The 21,319-nt window shown below is 44.0% G+C and overlaps 1 protein-coding gene across 3 annotated transcripts in view; it reads right to left on the reverse strand.

The window, feature by feature from the left end:
- Positions 1-452: 452 nt before the first annotated feature.
- ZBTB37 (zinc finger and BTB domain containing 37) overlaps positions 453-21,319 on the reverse strand; it is a 35,462-nt gene continuing 14,595 nt past the window's right edge. For all 3 annotated transcript variants that reach the window (XM_063939687.1, XM_063939688.1, XM_063939686.1), the window contains exons 3-4: positions 20,935-21,034; positions 453-12,252 (exon numbers count right to left, since the gene is read on the reverse strand). In XM_063939687.1, coding sequence (XP_063795757.1) covers positions 11,725-12,252; positions 20,935-21,034 — 628 coding nt within the window. In that variant the 3' untranslated portion in view covers positions 453-11,724. The remainder of the gene's footprint in view (positions 12,253-20,934; positions 21,035-21,319) is intronic.

Raw genomic sequence — 21,319 nt, forward strand, 5'->3', positions numbered from 1 at the left:
ATCACTTGTATATAAAGCAATTATCATCACTGGGATTGATCAAATTATCTTCTACACTAGATTATTGCCATCCACACGTCTTGATGTATTATGTATTATGCATTAGACTTAGGGAGGGACATAAAGAAGTCTGAGCTCGGCGGCCATGCGGAATGCTGGCCAAACTCAGATGTTTTTTTTTCCAAAGGGGCAATTATTTACACAGCTAAACCATGCCTTGTAAGATGATTGCCCCTTTAAGAGTAAGTCATAGTTTGGCCAGCATCCTGCGCGGCTGCTGAACTCAGGTTTCATTACATCCCGCCCATCAACCATACCTTGTGGAAATAAACCTGCACTGTTAGCAAGCTTACAAATAGGATATTATATAATACTAATACTTCTAACCGTGTGTGTGTGAATGATACTTACGGGTGTATCTGCACACTGCATAAATCAAACATGACGCAGTGGACCTTGCACTCACATATATCTTTTATTAATTTTCTTGTGCCAATTTAAAACCCCTTGTGAGACGCCTGGATACAAAGCTCCAAAGTAATCCAATAGGGATAGCGAAAATACAGTCTTTGCCTACTCCACACGGACTTGATTATCAAAAGACATCTCCCCCTTTAAACGAGACCGGTGTCCTGATGTGTGGAGTTATTCTGTTTCAGTCATGGTTACAAGAAAGCATACATTTCACAGTTGTATAAGAATTTAGGAGTCCGATAAAAAACGTGTTCATTATAAATATGTGATAAATGGATGTATGGTTCTTACAAAACATACTCATTACTCAAACACAAAAGCATCAGTCAGGCAAACAAAATATGGAGGGTTTCACTTGAGTAGTCTTAATGCTGCAAGAAATGATGTACTCAGTAACTTATTCTCATTTCATGGAATTTTCCTTAGCATGCAATGTCAAAATAGGCAACCAAAGCTTTTCACCAATACATCAGAGAACCCTTGGATTTGGTGACGCAGCCAATATGGGTCATCATTACAACAGATCAGTGTGATTTAGAAGGAATTCCACGTGAACAATATTATTTTTAGAATGGCTATTCCACCTTGTAGGCTTTCTAAAAGCAACTAATTCACCCCCTTCTTTACCAGACTAATGACTGCGATTGGGGTCCCCTGCAGCAATTTGGCTGCCAAAGTAGTAGGGCCACCACAAAAGAGAGACAGTGCATGGCTGGCTGCAGGGGAGAGTCCTACTTCTTCCCCATCTGCCCACCATCACAATACACTTAGTAAGCCCAGCATTTATTACTTATTATGGGTTTGTCATTACTTTGGTGAGAATAGGCAACGTTACCCCCACCAAACCCAAATACTGGTTAAAGGGGCCCTAGGCACAGACTCTGGCATTTTGCCCAATAGGCCGTTTAGCAGAGTCCTACTGGTCAAGAGACAACAAAGTACATTTTTTGGATATTAATTCTGTACTTCTAGAGATTCATTTTGTCCAGATACGTATAGAGGTAAATCGTACTCTAAATCTACAAAAAAATGGGGGGGGGGGGACTCCAAAAAGTAATGGAAGTTTAGTATTTTCTGCAAATTGCTAAATATACCAACTTAACTGAATTTCTGCCCAAATGTGATAAACAGTCTGTAATAGATTTCCCTTGCAATAAGTTTACCATTCACGTATTTGCAGTGGAGAATGCAGCCTATCCCTTCACTAGGAACTAGTGACATCACTGAGACCCAGGCAGCCTAATACCGCGGTAATGTGCTTTGTTCCTAGGGAATAATCAAAATACTCCTTTAGCCTATACATTGGCTGCTATCACTGGGTAGGCACAGGTAGACTATGGGGTCAATTTACTAAAGCTTCTAAAAATTAAAAGTGGTGAGGTTGCTCATAGCAACCAATCAGATTCGGTCTATCATTTTCTAGGATGCAATAGAGAAATGACAGACAGAAACTGATTGGTCGCTATGGGCAACATCACCACTTTTCATTTTTAGAAGCTTTAGTAAATTGACCCCTGTAGTTAGATACGTTTGCTCATGTTTTTTCACTGTAGGAGTAATGAAAAAAACAAAACGTAAAACAGGTACTTTTAAAATATTGCATATAAAACCCCATTTACGTGGCACTAGCATGATCGTGTCATCCCCCAATCACTACGTAGGCATCTAAGCAGCCAATCAGATAAGCACCTGTTGGCGACACTGCCTGTCTCCAGAAAGAGAGGATGCTTGTAGTGTAAGTAAAAGCTGTACGATTAATAGAATGTATAAATAAAAACACATATTAGCAGGGCCATATTTGATTCACTAGTGATCACACGAATGGAAAATTTAAAGGACAGATTTTTCAACCCATTTAGCTCAAATAAAAAAATTTTTTAAACGCAGAGAAAAATAAATCTAAAGCAGAAAGTTTAATATAGGCATAACAATGACTGTGGTGCCATATCAGGTGTCTATTCATGTCTATTCACTATGCACCCAAGGTTAAGTCCACATGACTTATCCAAGTCCGTCTCAACACTCCTCTGTGTGACAGCAGTGCGAAACACACAACAGTCTTAGCAGGTGAGATGACGAAAGAAGGACAGGAAAGTAAAAACTCCCCCCACCTCCACTCTGTCATCTGCTTTGGTAGGACAGCAGTGTGTACTGCACCCAGCTCTCTCCATAGGGATCAATGATCCCTCAGTAAGCCCACGTCGTTCCTGGTTTACTGGTTAAAACTGGAACCATCAGACAGATTTACATAATGCTTGTGTGCACAAACCCCTTAAGCAATCCACTGGAAAACCGCTTTCAGAGTGCAGGAAATAACTGTGGGCTGGGGAGGTGTCTATGTCTTGTAGCTCACTTATTTTGTCACACAAAGGCAACGTAACTCAGTGTGGACTAGAAAATACTTAAAGCAGAACTAATACTTATGCAACAGTGAGAGGTAAAACAGGAACTGTATCCAGTGTATTCTGGCTGAAGGAGTGGAGTTCCCTTCCACTCTAGCAAAGAAATGTATCTGGACTATTAAGACGGTCACAGTGGCTAAATTCACATACTCGAATGCTACACATTTTTATAAATGAGCTAGAAGACACCCCGAAAATTTCGAACAATCTGCACTTTTCCCCCCCCTTCACTGTAGCTTAAAAATAAAACAAAAAGAAAAAAAGCCCACAGTCCCATAATGATTGCAGAAGCTGGTCTCCACAGATGTCATATGGAGCAAGCCGGCAGGAGCCTCTGCACATTCTGCATCCAACATGACAACGCTGGGACTTTGGTTAGCGGAGACATGGTCTACAACAGAAGTATGCAGCCTACAACTCTACTTTTAGGTGGATGGCCGCAGATGCCTAATCCTGACCAGCAATTTTAAGTGTACGTGAAATGAATTTTTTTTTTTAAAGTCACTTTTAGATATAGCTCTTCACGCTACCCTCACGTGTCACACCACTGCCCCTTGTCAGGCAAAGGATTTTCTTCACTTACACAATCAAGTGAATGCACAGCTCACTGCCACCCACAATATCAGCATGCTACTCTCCTGAAATACACCGTGCTGCTGTGACCATCCCATTGATCCGGTTACTTGTCCCTCCTATTTCACAACGGTCTGAACTCACACATATCTGGATGAAGTATAATTACAATAGGTGTCCTTACTCTATATAAAACTACCTGTAAACCGTTGATGTGCGGAGGTATGTTCCATGTAACAGGAAGGGACAGGCAGTAGTAGATACAGCATTTATCAATGTTCAATCTCTACACTCATATATATGTCGCCATTACATGTCAATGTGTAATCAAGTCACTAAAATCTCATCATGGTTCCGGTCTTATAAACCCACCTCTGATAACACAAGAGAACGTGTTATCTGTAATGCTTTGTAATTACAGTATACTAGTCAGTAATTCAATAAAATATAAACGTTGACATCATGATAACAGACTAGAAGTAAAAGCAAAATAAAATCAGAATATAGACAATAACATTGCCTTAGGGTTGCTTTAGGTTTGTACAACAGCTCCCATGTGATTGGTCAGGTTACTGCAGTTTTGGCCAGTGTAATTATATTACTGTGTCCTGTCATCCATTGTAAATAGCACAGGAACATAGCAATTTCGCCCGATCTATCGTGATCACTGGTATCTCACAATATCTGTAATACAGGGACGGTTGCATGAGCGTCTGCAAATTATGCAGGAGTGACCATTATAGGAGTATGGTGACGTGTCCCCTTTCAGTCATGGCAGCTAATTTGTGGACTGCATCGACTTAGAAAAATGATTTTATCCATTCAGTAGAACATTAGTTTAGTCCATGGGGGAAATTCAATTAGTCACAAGGTTCCAAAGCGGTGGGCAGATTAAATTGAATGGGGGAGATTCAACTGTTTTTGCATGTTCGAACTCCCGTCTAAAGTGACGGGTGATCTGGAGTAGCAATTATTATCGCACTAATTGCGCCCAAATAGACGGGGTTTAGCCACGAATAGTAGCTAATCCTGTCTAAAGGCTAAACCACGGACGTTGCATATATTTCACGGCTGCGAGAAGAAACGCCAACCCCGCGGCTAACAGGCATCTCAATGAACCAACAATTGAATTGCTCAGTTTTGCTCCCCCCTAGAGGAAGCTGTGGAGAACAACATTTGAATCACCCCCAATTAGTCACAAGGTTCCAAAGCAGTGGGCAGCTTCTACATTTACTTTAGGAAAGCCAGATTAGTTTTTGCTTTGCACCATTTATGAGACATAGGCCAAAACAAGCAAGATTTTCCCACCTTAATATCTTGTGGGGTATTAGCATGAAAAGTTACAGCTAACTGTCCAGTCACCCAGATGTCTGCCTCTGCTATAGGGGGGTGACAGATAAACTTTTAAAAACTAAGGGGGAGATGTACTAAGCAGTGATATAAGTGGAGAAGTGAGCCAGTGGAGAAGTTGCCCATGGCAACCAATCAGCATTGACGTAACATTTATAATTTGCATACTATAAAAGTATACAGAGCAGCTGATTGGTTGCCATGGGCAACTTCACCACTTTTATCACACTGCTTAGTACATGTCCCCGTAAATGTGGCATTTAATGCTGCTGCAGACATTGACATCCTTTAAGAGTCTGGAATCTCTAACTGTCCTATTTAATAGCACTGGCGACAACAAAAAGAAATGGAAAATAACAGACAAAGCTGCTGTTCTAGTACAGGTGATATATACGTATATGTCATGCTTTCAATGGGGTCAATTCAATTCTCCAACAGTTGAATAGCGCCGGGAATTAGCTCCCGGTGCTATTCAATACAGCGCCAAGTGACACTCAATTGTCAGGAATTCTTCTCTCATCCCCGGGGGATAGAGAGGAAATCCGACAAAAGCGTTGCCGTGCGGCCGATGCAAGGCTAATTCCGTCGGGAATCAGCATTGTGCCTGGGAGTTAAGTTGGAGAATGCCCGTTCTCCTGACAAATCAACCTGTTAAGTCCGGGAGAACGGGCATTCGCCGACTTAACATGAGCTGAATTGAATAGCGACGGGAGCTAATTCCTGGCGCTATTCAACTGTCGGAGAATTGAATCGACCCCAATGTCCTTAATATCTGACCTAGCTGAGTGCCTCGTCGGAAATGGAGTTCAATGCGACTGCCATGAACAAGTTTAGTAAACTATGTCAACATGTTCAGTGTGTCGACATGATGAAATGTTGACATTGTGCCTGATTCAGATCCCGATACTGTTAGGGCATATGTCACAAAGTATCGATGTTTGGTACTTTGCACATGTGCAGTATGGGTTCTGGTCAGTTGACTGACAGTCTGCAGCTGTTTGGGGGTGTAGTCAGGTCGGCGACGGCAGCAGTCGGCGACCTTGTGGGTAACGCAGCCATCCAATGGGGTTGTAAGCGATCAGAGGCCTACCAGAAGACTTCTGCTGCATTACCATTGCTGTGCATCGCCGCTGCAGCGATGGACACTCCAACCACATCTGAATTAGGCCCATAGTCACAATGTCAACAATTCATTTATAATGCAACTCTAACGCTAACCTCTAATCCTAATATCAACATTTTAACCATATTGACAACATAACCGTTTATATTCTGGTGTGACTGCATACCCCTGCAAGCCTTATTGCAAAGTTAAATCAGTGGGGTAAATATTCAACATAATTTGGAAAGTGGGGGCTCGTTCAGAGCTACCTGGTAAATGCCCCTTTTCATATGCCAACATGAATTAAAAACAGTATGACTGGTCTTATATGGGCATGTACCCGCCATTCCAATCTAATATGTTTAATACATTACTGAGCACTATCAGCACAAGAAAAGTAAAACAGTAAAAATGTCTTAAAAAGCCATCCCTAAAGTGCACTTTAGTTTTCATGTATTTTTACCCAGGACATACACATGATTGAGCCAGGAGTCTTCTTAAAATAAAGACCGTATTAGAGGCAGGAAGTTTGGTGTGCAGATAATAAATGCCTCCCCTACATTTTATATAAGCACATTGCCTTTAATGGAGGTTCTTTTGAATCACTCATATTTCAACCAGGCAATTTGTAAGGTCCCTCCTATGCCATATGAAAAAAAATTAATGACGAATTACTCCTAAAAATAAATTAGTAATATTAAATAGAAATTGTGATCATTGGATTCTACAGCTGATGTGTTCAATTCAGGGTCAAAAATCTCATCTTCAAGGACAAAAGGAAGTTAATCAAATGGTGGTTTTGCGCACAAATTCATTATAGTGCAGTCTGGAGTCGCAAACACACAACCTGAGGTTTGCTGGTAGGTGTCAGGAGCCCTCGGAACTAGCATCACAATTGGGTCGATTCAATTCTCCGACAGTTGAATAGTGCTGGGAATTAGCTCCAGTCGCTATTCAATTCAGCTCAAGTTAAGTCGGCGAATGCCCATTCTCCCGGACATAACAGGTTGATTTGTCGCGAGAACGGGCATTCTCAGACTTAACTCCCCGCCGCGATGCTGATTCCCGACAGAATCAGCCTCGCGGCAGCACTTTTGTCAGATTTCCTCTCGCATCCCCCAGAGTTGAGAGAAGAATTCCAGACAATTGAGTGTCACTTGGCGCTGTATTGAATAGCACCGGGAGCAGAGAATTGAATCGACAGCAATGTAAAGACGTTATGTAAAAGAATAGACTCATCAATGGTGGGAGAAATAAAAAATGAATTATGTTTTTGTTTTTTCCCCAAAACACTAAATAACCGGCGCAGCACAATACCTAAGAGAAGAGTCTGAAGATACAGGATTTGGCCTTTAGCTGGAGTGTACCTGTATGTTGCATTGAACATGTACTTGACACTTGCACAATACAAAGACATTATTATAAACAGTAGGGGACTGATGTGTCTGAAAACTACAGAATAAATAAAATAAAGTTAATATGGATGGAGTGTGTAACAGTTTCCCTTTGTTAGTCAGCATAGATAAGTTATGGGAAAAGCAATTAACAGCAAGCCACAATGCAATCAAGAGCCCTATGTAATCTAGCGATGCCCTTACACGAGCAGAGGCAGCTGCTTGAACCAAGTGCAGAGATCAGAGGCCCAAATTGGCCAAATGTGTCCACATAAAAAAAGATCCAAGGCCCACAGAGCACAAGCACTGCCCGGACAGGATTAATGGACAGCTAAACGCTTCCAATCAGATCTTCATCTTCCTGGGATATTTGTTTTGTCCACATGTGTTGTAATATTGAACAAATTAACCCTATAGTAGCCGCATTGACTGATAAAATGCCAACATATATGATCCCTTACAGGGGTTGAAACCACTGGCTGCACCACAGTGTCACGATCGGCTGTGGGACTTGGCAGCAGGATGTACACAGCTGCAGAGGGCTTCCATGTATAGAATCCAAGAATTGGTTGCCATCTTTAGCCGGTTACAATCTAATGCTAACAAGTCTCCCGGCCAGCCATACCCTGTAGGGTCTGAACTGTTCTGCAATGCAATGGAGAAAACAAAGCACAAACTTCAGGAGCTGGAGATTTCTTAAGCCACCCCAAACTGAAGAAAACTAGAGCTAGGCTAAATGTACTGTTCCACAAGGAGTTTCATCTTGTGCTGGAATTGTTTTTTGTATCAATCTGCTAAATATGCAACGATTTTCCTTATACAATTCAGACTGTCAATCAGGAATCTATTCTTTGTTGGAATTATGATGTAATAGGACTTGTACAGCTGATAGCAGACGTCCATATTATTGCAATGATCACTTTACATTACTGCAGTCTACTAGCACCTGTATCTGAGAATCTACATGTGGTCTTCTGAGGCGCTTTATTGCCTTAAGGAATAAGGCCAGTTTGTAGTTAAAGTGCTAGATTACAAATCTTTACAAAAGGTTTCTTTCCACATCATTAAAGAACATAATTGTTAAAATATACTTAGAAACAAAAAAACGATTGTAACTTCCCATTGGACAAGAGTAAAGTACCGTACGCTCCCTGATACTTCGATTATAATATTGGGACTATTCAGATCCCATACAGATGGAGCCATCTTCATCTATCCCTGTAATAGGATTAATTGAGCCAGTGCTGTCGGACTTAATCCCCTGCAGCATTGTTCTCTCTGTATTGTATTGCAGTTGATAACAATAGATGAAATTCTTATGCTAATCAGCCTTGGTGCACCTAGGTGCAGCAGAGAATCCTAGATGAGCGAGGCTCCATCTGTAACATGGAGCCGTCACGGTTGTCCAGTGCAGTCCATTTAATAACCCCTACAGCTAAACACTCACTTCCCCACAATCCGCAATGTGAAGATATGCAATGTAAAGTGTTCCCTAGAGGAAAGACCATTAATCGTATTCTACCAAGAGAGCTTATATCTTACATATGCAATGCAGCATATGGGTTCTATGCATCTAGGACTGAGAGGTACGTGGTAAGTGGAGTTAATAACCCTGAGTTTTACTGTCTAGGGTCTTTTATGCATACTTCCAATCCACACATATACGTCAAGGAAGGTAAAGCAACACTATCTGCACTTTCGTTTTGCTATAGCTTCAAACAACAGAAATAACAAGAAGAGACAGATAAAGCAATTCACCTCTGACCATAAAAAGGAAAGTCAAGGAAACCTACAGCCAAGGACATGTTGCTTCCTATGTACTCACACACCTCATAGTGCCCCTAACCATCTACATACAGCTGACACAGCCACCTAATGAGCTGCACCAGTTATTATGAGACGGCAGCAACAGTCAGGCACAAAGAAAAAAAAAAAAGTGGTCACCAACTGCGTAATTAAAAGCAAAAATACTGAATACAATCAAAGTAAATGGGGAAAGTCTATATACACAAATTTACTCAATGTATTAAAAATAAAACAAAGTGATACGTGTGCACTAATCTGATATAGCTAAAGGAAGCCGTTGTTTGGAAACACCGGGTCAGGGAATGCCAAACCAATTCGGATGGCTAAGATCTGTCACAGTACAGACGTTGTGGGCCTCATCTGGAGATGGAGGCAGCATAAGACGCAGGTGTAGGCAAGGGTCTGGCACCTCTCACGATTCGCACAACTCAGAAACAGTAGTATTTACGCTAGGCGTACGAGTGTGTATACCGACGCCTAACAGAGATACAGCTTGACAGTATTAACAGTAAATGTTAAAGCCACATTACCCTATTTGTACACAATACAATGTTATGAGTCACAAGAGAGAATAATGCATTGACCGTTACTAAAAAATTAAAAAGCTGTATTTTCCCCCCGTAAAAAATACAAAAAGATCTACCTCCGTTGTTTACCTATTAAAAAAAATTCATTGGCATTCTTCTTTGATGAAATGTAACTTGATATAAAATAGCCGCAACGCTAATGAATTAAGCACTATCAGCGGGGAGGCCAACACACAAGCAGCCAATCAGAAGCGGCAGTGCCGTGGATCATCATGATGAACGCTCCTGTGCACCAGCCCTCCGGTACCTGCAAAAGATACGCCTCCTAACAGTATCTGGTGAGGCGTCCTGTCTAGTTATGTCGCTCTTATATGAACATGCCATTACTGTAGTCCATTCACCCTGGCCCGCCTATCCAGACATAAGGGGGTGCAAGTGCGCAATACGCAAAACTCTATATACGGATGTGCCGTTGGTGCACATGTGCATTTTACACAGTATGGAAATATTCGTAAGTTCAACAGTAAATGAGGCCCTGTAGGTTTCTGTATACTACAAAATCCTTAATAACAGGAACCCCCTTCGCATTTTCATTATTTCAGAAAAACAAAACAAAAAAAACCTCAACTTAAAACAGTATAAAATAAAATGTTGCTCATTCAAATATGAAAAAGTTGTGTAGCTGGTAACAAAATACAAATAAATACGTGAAATACTGTTATAAAACTCTTACATGCCGGGAGACTCGCATATCCAAGTTCTGCGTGAGTCTATGGCATATAAGAAAGACACTGATAATGTACACTGAAATGTGGCTGTGTTCTGCGGATCTCCCTTGTTCACAAATGTGAAGAAATGAAGGTAAAAATGAAGCGCAAGAGAGATAATTATCGCTAGGTCACTTATAAATAACAATAAAAAAAATTAGAGCTGTTTGGAGATAGTTTTGGGAAAGCCTCCACTTTGTGTTAAAGAAATTAGCTTAGTGCATCCTAATTTATAGCAAGCAGAACTCCTAGAGAGAGTTTGGAAGCAGGCGGCTTGCAAAATGACTGGGGATCAAGTTTCTTATAAGTAACTTTTAAAGCTCCCGAGCCAAAGACGGATTCAGCCACGGACACTGCAGTTGTGTGCCTAGTAGAGGCTAAAAGCCAGCTCTACCTGCTTAGCCTCCATGTCAAACCTTTATTTCAGCAAGTGTGGGGAAAATGTTGGTTTAACAGGGTGTTTGGATGATTATCCAAGCAATGCAAATTACAGAGATTTAAACTTTTTTCATCTCAAATACCACTGGCAAGGCTACAGAATGATCACATGAAAGAGGTGTGGCTAGTACATGGGGCGGGGCTTGATGGACCAATAGTTAGGCTCCTAAAAAATAAATTCAGCCCTGCCCAAAGATATCCCCTAAACATTCTAAGTACAACGAGTTAGGGGCAAATGATCTCCAAAGGGTAAAATTATTGCCGTTCCACCACCTAAGACCAGATTTTAGAGCTTGATTTAAAACTATTTAATATGGAAGAGTCTTTGACTCTGCTATAGAAGCGTCTTAAGCACCTTACTAACATGCCTAAGTCAGCACCATCAAACTTCTATGCAGGCCAGGACCAAAAAACGCCACCTGCCAAGCAAAGTTCAGAAGAAAGCTTAATAAACAAAAGGTGCAACACACCTCCAGAGATACCTTACAATGTAACTGCAAAACATTCAGTTTCAACATGTACACCAAAATCTCCGTTAGTCACTAACTGTACTGGAAAAAGGGAAAATTCACTTAAAAAACCATTAGCTCTTTTCCTTCGTACAGCGGTCGATGCTTTGACATAGAATGGTAATTACAGTTCTTTGAAGTCTAGAAGAAAAGGAGCCCAGAGGAAGCGAATACAATTTTCTCTTTCTGATTTTGGCAATGAAATTCGCAAACTTCCCAAATTCTGCATTCTACAAACGCCCCAGGAGCCAATCTCAGGAGACTTCAACTGGGAAAGAGAGAGGAGCAGGAGGGAAGGATACAATGTTGAAGTTTTGCTGAGGTAAGGGGGGGGGAGGAAACTAGTCTCTGTGTCCTCCTGTAATATATATTCTTTTGTGTCTCAGTCCGGTCCGGTCGTGGACACGGAGCCGTGAGCAGACTCCCCGCCATATGTCACCTCAGCCGTTGCTGAAGGAGTCACTCCACCAGCTTCCTCGTGAGGTGGAGATTCTTCACCTGCTGGACCCCGGGAGGTGACAACAGTGGTGGTCTCAGGGGAAATACTGTGAGGCCCTTCCAGAGGAATACAGCCAGGGTGATTCTTCCGAAAGTGCTGATTGAGGATGGCCTGGAAGGGGAAGCTTTTCCCACACACGTGGCAGTGGAAGGGCTTGTTGCCTGTGTGCTTCCGAATATGGTACTCCAGCTGATCCTTGCGGGTGTATTTCTTACCGCACATCCGACATACAAAAGGAGTGATGCCCATGTGGAGCCGCATGTGCCGATCCAGGCTGCCCTTCTGGTTAAAAGATTTGGCGCAGTAAATACAGGTCAATCGTGGATTATAGCGGAACCATCGCTCAGACACCTCTTGCTCGCGGAGGTATTCTACGTAACCGCTCACTCCAATAGTTCCCGCTTCATCTCCCTGTATGGAAACATAATACAATATAAATACCCAAAGCCAAAAGTATATCTGTAACAACAACAACAACAACATGTTCAGGAATCACCATGCAAGAGAACATAGGGGGCCGATGCAGAGGTGCTTGCCTGCCAGGAACTAAGGGCATAATTCAGGGATGTGTGCAAATGCCACTGCGACTGGGTATGCAGATACTGTGTGAAAATATTCAACTGCCGCAGGCGGCTGGATTTATACTGTGATGCCCAGCGGTGGGTTCGCAAGGAAGGCACCGGAGCCACTGCTAGTGTGTAAGCGATCGCAGGCTGAGACAATCCCCAAAACCGGTCATAACATGCCTGCGCTTTTGCTGCCACTCCATTACCTCCCTCAAACGGTCCCGGGCTGTCAATCACTTTGCAAATAAATCCTCTCTGCAACTGCCGTTACAATACCAACGCAGAACATGAGCAGTCGGCATATAATTGCTGAACTGCAAAAAAACAAAAACAAAACCCGGCTTTGCGTACAATTGAATCAGACCTATAAGTGGACACTCGCCTATATGCCAATTTGTACCCATCTGTGTATCCACCATGACCCAGCGGCGGCACTGGCCTATGTCTGGGTGGCTCATCGAAACCTGGTTATGCCCCATCAGTCTCAAGTGAAAATAAAATTGAGTAGTGTACAGCTGTATCCCACACAGTTGCATACTCTCAGCTCAGCGCAGAAACACACAAGACCTGTCCACAAAAGGGTTTACTGGCAACTCTGCATTAGCCCCATAATCTTTTGCCATGGTGATCATATAAAGCCATGAAGATTTTCCTATCTGAACCATGACTGTCTCCTGGTGAGGGGAATATTTTCTTGCTAAGAAAATGCGTGGTTAATAAAACTGTAAGCAGAAAGTAAATGCAATTTTGTTCAGGATAAGATCCGCACTAATTCCAGCGGTTTCACTTCCTCTGGGGATAGAGATTACAGACCAATCAGCAGGCCACACAAGCAAGATCTAGTTACGGGGACAATAGTCTACGATACAAAGAAATAATACATAATTCCACTTCGTCTCGCTGTAACGTTTCCTTGATTTGGCTGCTGTCCCAGAAGGTTCCAGCAGTCCATCGCTGCTCTGCCCCCTGTTACTAAGGCCTAGCCATCACACGTACAGCACTGCTGCTGATGGAAATTGCCATGGAAGTAGGATGACCACACTGCTGCCTGTTTCACACAAGCGGTAGTCCCCAATTGTAAAACGCTATGGAGCATGTTGGGGAGATTCAAATAATAAGAATTTACTTACCGATAATTCTATTTCTCGTAGTCCGTAGTGGATGCTGGGGACTCCGTCAGGACCATGGGGTTTAGCGGCTCCGCAGGAGACAGGGCACAATAATAAAAGCTTTAGGATCAGGTGGTGCGCACTGGCTCCTCCCCCCATGACCCTCCTCCAAGCCTCAGTTAGGACACTGTGCCCGGACGAGCGTGCATAATAAGGAAGGATATTGAATCCCGGGTAAGACTCATACCAGCCACACCAATCACACCGTACAACCTGTGATCTGAACCCAGTTAACAGTATGATAACAACGAAGGAGCCTCTGAAAAGATGGCTCACAACAAGAATAACCCGATTTTTGTAACAATAACTATGTACAAGTATTGCAGACAATCCGCACTTGGGATGGGCGCCCAGCATCCACTACGGACTACGAGAAATAGAATTATCGGTAAGTAAATTCTTATTTTCTCTAACGTCCTAAGTGGATGCTGGGGACTCCGTCAGGACCATGGGGATTATACCAAAGCTCCCAAACGGGCGGGAGAGTGCGGATGACTCTGCAGCACCGAATGAGAGAACTCCAGGTCCTCCTCAGTCAGGGTGTGCCCCTGACCAAGTAGCAGCTCGGCAAAGTTGTAAAGCCGAGACCCCTCGGGCAGCCGCCCAAGATGAGCCCACTTCCTTGTGGAATGGGCTTTTACAGATTTTGGCTGTGGCAAGCCTGCCACAGAATGTGCAAGCTGAATTGTACTACAAATCCAGCGAGCAATCGTCTGCTTAGAAGCAGGAACACCCATCTTGTTGGGTGCATACAGGCTAAACAGCGAGTCAGATTTTCTGACTCCAGTCGTCCTGGAAACATATATTTTCAGGGCCCTGACAACGTCAAGTAACTTGGAGTCCTCCAAGTCCCTAGTAGCCGCAGGTACCACAATAGGTTGGTTCATGTGAAAAACAGAAAACACCTTAAGGAGAAATTGAGGACGAGTCCTCAATTCTGCCCTGTCAGAATGAAAAATTAAGTAAGGGCTTTTATATGATAAAGCCGCCCATTCTGACACACGCCTGGCTGAAGCAAGGGCTAATAGAATCTTCACCTTCCATGTGAAATATTTTAATTCCACAGTGGTGAGTGGATCAAACCAATGTGACTTTAGGAAACTCAAAACAACATTGGAGATCCCAAGGTGCCACTGGGGGCACAAAAGGAGGCTGTATATGCAGTACCCCTTTTACAAACGTCTGAACTTCAGGCACTGAAGCCAGTTCTTTCTGGAAGAAATTCGACAGGGTCGAAATTTGAACCTTAATGGACCCTAATTTTAGGCCCATAGACAGTCCTGTTTTCAGGAAATGTAGGAAACGACCCAGTTGGAATTCCTCTGTAGGGACCTTCTTGGCCTCACACCACGCAACATATTTTCGCCAAATGCGGTGAAAATGTTTTGCGGTTACATCCTTCCTGGCTTCGACCAGGGTAGGGATGACTTCATCTGGAATGCCCTTTCAGGATCCGGCGTTCAACTGCCATGCCGTCAAACGCAGCCGCGGTAAGTCTTGGAACAGACAAGGCCCCTGCTGGAGCAGGTCCTCTCTTAAAGGTAGAGGCCACGGTTCTTCCGTGAGCATCTCTTGAAGTTCCGGGTACCAAGTCCTTCTTGACCCATCCGGAACCACGAGTATCGTTCTTACTCATCTCCTTCTTATGATTCTCAGTACTTTTGGTATGAGATGCATAGGAGGGAACACATACCCTGACTGGTACACCCACAGTGTTACCAGAGCGTCCACCGCTATTGCCTGAGGGTCCCTTGACCTGGCGCAATATCTGTCTAGTTTTTTGTTCAGGCGGGACGCCATCATGTCCACCTTTGGTTTTTCCCAACGGTTTACAATCATGTGGAAGACTTCCCGCTGAAGTCCCCACTCTCCCGGGTGGAGGTTATGCCTGCTGAGGAAGTCTGCTTCCCAGTTTTCCACTCCCGGAATTAACACTGCTGAGAGTGTTATCACATGATTTTTCGCCCAGCGAAGAATCCTTGCAGTTTCTGCCATTTCCCTCCTGCTTCATGTGCCGCCCTGTCTGTTTACGTGGGCGACTGCCGTGATGTTGTCCCACTGGATCAATACCGGCTGACCTTGAAGCAGAGGTCTTGCTAAGCTTAGAGCCTTGTAAATTGCCCTTAGCTCCAGTATATTTATGTGGAGAGAAGTCTCCAGACTTGATCACACTCCCTGGAAATTTTTTCCTTGTGTGACTGCTCCCCAGCCACTCAGGCTGGCATCCGTGGTCACCAGGACCCAGTCCTGAATGTCGAATCTGCGGCCCTTTCATAGATGAGCACTCTACAGCCACCGCAGAAGAAAACACCCTTGTCCTTGGAGACAGGGTTATCCGCTGATGCATCTGAAGATGCGATCCGGACCAATTTCCCAGCAGATTCCACTGAAAGGTTCTTGCGTGAAATCTACCGAATGGGATCGCTTTGTAAGAAACCACCATTTTTCACAGGACCCTTGTGCAATGATGCACTGATACTTTTCCTGGTTTTAGGAGGTTCCTGACTAGCTCGGATAACTCCCTGGCCTTCTTCTCCGGGAGAAAACATCCTTTTCTGGACTGTGTCCAGAATCATTCCTAGGAACATTAGACGTGTCGTCGGAAAAAGCTGCGATTTTGGAATATTTAGAATCCACTCGTGCTGTCGTAGAACTACTTGAGATAGTGCTACTCCGACCGCCAACTGTTCTCTGGACCTTGCCCTTATCAGTAAAGCGTCCATATTTCTTTTAGGAAGAATCATCATTTCGGCCATTACCATGGTAAAGACCCGGGGTGCCGTGGACAATCCAAACGGCAGCGTCTGAACTGATAGTGACAGTTCTGTACCACGAACCTGAGATACCCTTGGTGAGAAGGGCAAAATTTGGACATGTAGGTAAGCGTCCCTGATATCCAGTGACACCATATCGTCCTGGTTCGCTATCACTGCTCTGAGTGACTCCATCTTGATTTGAACCCTTGTATGTAATTGTTCAAATCTTTTAGATCTCACCGAGCCGTTTGGCTTCAGTACCACAATATAGTGTGGAATAATACCCCTTCCCTTGTTGTAGGAGGGGTACTTTGATTATCACCTGCTGGGAATACAGCCTGTGAATTTTTTTCCAATACTGCCTCCCTGTCGGAGGGAGACGTTGGTAAAGCAGACTTCAGGAACTTGTGAGGGGAAGACGTCTCGAATTTCCAATGTACACCTGGGATACTACGTGTAGGATCCAGGAGTCCACTTGCGAGTGAGCCCACTGCGTGCTGAAACTCTTGAGATGACCCCCCACCGCACCTGAGTCCGCTTTTATGGCCCCAGCGTCATGCTGCGGACTTGGCAGAAGCTGTGGAGGACTTCTGTTCCTGGGAATGGGCTGCCTGCTGCAGTCTTCTTCCCTTTCCTCTAACCCTGGGCAGATATGACTGGCCTTTTGCCCGCCTGCCTTTATGGGTACGAAAGGACTGAGACTGAAAAGACTGTGTCCTTTTCTGCTGAGATGTGACTTGGGGTAACAAAAGTGGATTTTCCAGCTGTTGCCATGGCCACCAGGTCCGATGGACCGCCCCTTTATACGGCAATACTTCCATGTGCCGTCTGGAATCTGCATCACCTGACCACTGTCGTGTTTATAAACATCGTCTGGCAGATATGGACATCACATCTACTCTTGATGCCAGAATGCAAATATCCCTCTGCGCATCTCGCATATATAGAAATGCATCCTTAAAATGCTCTATAGTCAATAAAATATTGTTCCTGTCAAGGGTATCAATATTTTCAGTCAGGAAATCCGACCAAGCCCCCCCCAGCGCTGCACATCCAGGCTGAGGCGATTGCTGGTCGTAGTATAACACCAGTATGTGTGTATATACTTTTTTGGATATTTTTCAGCTTCCTATCAGTTGGCTCCTTGAGGGCGGCCGTATCTGGAGACGGTAACGCCACTTGTTTTTATAAGCGTGTGAGCGCCTTATCCACCCTAAGGTGTGTTTCCCAACTCGCCCTCACTTCTGGCGGGAAAGGGTATACCTCCAATAATTTTCTATCGGAGGAAACCCACGTATCATCACACACTTTAATTTATCTGATTCAGGAAAAACTACAAGTAGATTATTCCCACCCTACATAATACCCTTATTTGTGGTACTTGTAGTATCAGAAATATGTAACACCTCCTTCATTGCCCTTAACATGTAACGTGTGGCCCTAAAAGAAAAATACGTTTGTTTCTTCACCGTCGACACTGAAGTCAGTGTCCGTGTCTGTGTCGACCAACTGAGGTAAATGGGCGTTTTTACAAGCCCCTGACGGTGTCTGAGACGCCTGGACAGGTACTAATTTGTTTGCCGGCCGTCTCATGTCGTCAACCGACCTTGCATCGTGTTGACATTATCACGTAATTCCTAAATAAGCCATCCATTCCGGTGTCGACTCCCTAGAGAGTGACATCACCAATACAGGCAATTTGCTCCGCCTCCTCACCAACATCGTCCTCCTACATGTCGACACACACGTACCGACACACAGCACACACACAGGGAATGCTCTGATAGAGGACAGGACCCCACTAGCCCTTTGGGGAGACAGAGGGAGAGTTTGCCAGCACACACCAAAAACGCTATAATTATACAGGGACAACCCCTTATACAAGTGTTTTCCCTTATAGCATTTTCACATATGTAATCATATCGCCAAATAAGTGCCCCCCCTCTCTGTTTTTAACCCTGTTTCTGTAGTGCAGTGCAGGGGAGAGCCTGGGAGCCTTCCTCACAGCAGAGCTGAGCAGGAAAATGGCGCCGTGTGCTGAGGAGAATAGGCCCCGCCCCCTAAAACGGCGGGCTCTTCTCCCGGAGTTTGTGAGATCTGGCAGGGGTTAAATACATCCATATAGCCTCAAGGGCTATATGTGATGTATTTTAGCCATAAAAAAGGTATAATACATTGCTGCCCAGGGCGCCCCCCCCAGCGCCCTGCACCCTCAGTGACCGCTGGTATGAAGTGTGCTGACAACAATGGCGCACAGCTGCAGTGCTGTGCGCTACCTTATGAAGACTGAAAGTCTTCTGCCGCCTGTTTCCTTCAACTTCGGCATCTGCAAGGGGGGTCGGCGGCACGGCTCCGGGACGAACCCCAGGGTGAGACCTGTGTTCCGACTCCCTCTGGAGCTAATCGTGTCCAGTAGCCTAAGAAGCAAATCCATCCTGCACGCAGGTGAGTTTACTTCTCTCCCCTAAGTCCCTCGTAGCAGTGAGCCTGTTGCCAGCAGGACTCACTGAAAATAAAAAACCTAACTTAAACTTTTATTCTAAGCAGCTCAGGAGAGCCACCTAGATTGCACCCTTCTCGGCCGGGCACAAAAATCTAACTGAGGCTTGGAGGAGGGTCATGGGGGGAGGAACCAGTGCGCACCACCTGATCCTAAAGCTTTTATTATTGTGCCCTGTCTCCTGCGGAGCCGCTAAACCCCATGGTCCTGACGGAGTCCCCAGCATCCACTTAGGACGTTAGAGAAAAATAATAATAATTATACTAATAAAAACGCTGAACAGTTTTTTCAGAATTGAGAGAACACTAAACACAATGTAATTATAATTCTATATTGTATCACACCATACTGAGCTCTACTAAGTTTTGAGTGGAACTCTTAAAGTTGTCAAAACCTTGACCAAAGTGATCCTCAGCATAGGGTCCGATTCAATTCAGCACGATGTCCTGGGAATTTGGTGGCTCAATAAGAAATTATGGGAAGTCATCACCGTAAAATTTTGCAATTCAATTCCAAACTACTGACAACTGTCAGATTAAAATCAATTTTTTTTTCTCTCAACCCCTGAGCAAGGGAAAAGGAGGCGAAAGGTCTTATTTTAAGGCAAAAAAAAAGTACACATGGAAGTAGCGGCGATAGCATTCATATGGCAATGCAGCTTTAGTGATCCGAGCTGAGCATCGACTAATCTGCAACATCGGCCGGCTGCATGACCCCGCGCAAAAGGGGCAGACTAGATGGGCCAAGTGGTTCTTATCTGCCGTCAAATTCTATGTTTCTGTGTAAGAAGACAGGAGATCTCAGTCTTTTGATGGAGAACCTGGCCTCCTCACTCCCCCAACAATGACTGGGACTTGACTCCGTTGTGGGAAACGGAAGCTATCGGCGTCACAAACAGCAGCAGACTGACAATCACTGACAGTCTACTGCCGATCTGTATCCAATGCCGCAGACCCGTACCGCACATGCACAGTGCAGGTCCAACAATGGGTTAAATGAAGTGAGACAAGTACGCTGAGGTGTTGTATTGGGTTGGCTATGCGTGACCGCCGCTGGGGATCCCGGTGGTCAGCATACCGACCGCGGGATTCCTGCAGGGGGGGGGGCGAGCGCTACAAGCCCCGTGCGGGCTCGGTAGCGAGCCGTGCTCGCCACAGGTTCTATTCCCACTCTATGGACACCCATGAGTGGGAATAGTCCCTGCTAGTGATGGGAAAGTGCTTTTTAACCTTGCAAGTGGGCGTTTCAGTGTTTTTTTTAACATTTTACAAAGTTATATAAAACGTTTATTTGCAGGAACAACTTGCTGGCTATAATTTTTCTACCATTTTTAAAATATATAAAAATCAACCACTTCACATCCAATACTTTGCTTATAGCCACTAACAGGCTTTGAATACCGTTCTGCTATCCTATTTGCCATTGTTTAGGGGGTCCAGGGTGATTTTCCCACTCTTTCATGCACTTCTCTCACAGGTTGTGCACTGCAGAATTAGCGATCACAACTGCATTAAGAGAATCACGGGACTGTGCTTCATGAAAATCAGTCGCGATTTATCAACAATTTTAAGGTGCGCATTCACACCTCCAAACTCCCACAGAATTGCTCGATCCCATAGTTCTTTGTATGTAGTTTATAATTCCAGTACGTGTGGAAAAAAATAAAATAAATGATGCTGTATTATGATGACAGCTCTGCAGAGACACCATGCAAGTCTGAACAGTTCTGCAGCAGACAGCGCAAGTATGGTGAGATCAAAGTGGTTTCCATGACAGTAAGAGAGTCACAAATGTGACAACTAATGTAGGGCCTCTACCAATATAACAGTACAGTACTTGGTAACATGCATATTGTTATTGATGAACAATAATGTTATATATCTTTATAAAAACTTTAGAAATTGTAAATTCAAATTAAACATTTTGTAGCCTAATGAATAACCTCCTCTAATTATCACTGTGAAAAAGAAGACTAAGGGCTCAAAATATAATTCTCTCTCCATTCCTACTTCGGCATATTATTATTCACCATCACAGGTGCATATGAGAGATGACTTTGTTACTTTACAGGTAATGTGATTTGGTTCGGGCGGACCGCTGACCTGGGAGCCGTGCTGCTTTGGATCCTCCAGCCGCCGCGGGGACTCGCTCTTCGCTCTGTGTCTCTCTGGCATGGTGCCCACGCTGCCAGATGGGCTAAATCTTTTGTAAAAAAGGTGGATGATTAGGGTCAGGAACAGTCACATGGAAACATCAAACAGCACTAAATAGATCAATTACAATAATCTCTATGTACTGTAGATATCAAGTTTACTTGAACACCTGCAGAAGAAGTCTCTCTTTTTCACAAGAGAGTACCTACTGAAGGAAAAAAAATAAAAAATAAAGGAATGCCCCACAATTTAATCATATCGCTATAAGAAGACAAAGTGGGGAATTCAATTACATGCAATGGGGGCAAAGCAGCCTTTGCTGCAACGTTTCAAC

Source organism: Pseudophryne corroboree, chromosome 9, assembly GCF_028390025.1.
Source record: "Pseudophryne corroboree isolate aPseCor3 chromosome 9, aPseCor3.hap2, whole genome shotgun sequence".
In the NCBI taxonomy this organism is placed as follows: domain Eukaryota; kingdom Metazoa; phylum Chordata; class Amphibia; order Anura; family Myobatrachidae; genus Pseudophryne; species Pseudophryne corroboree.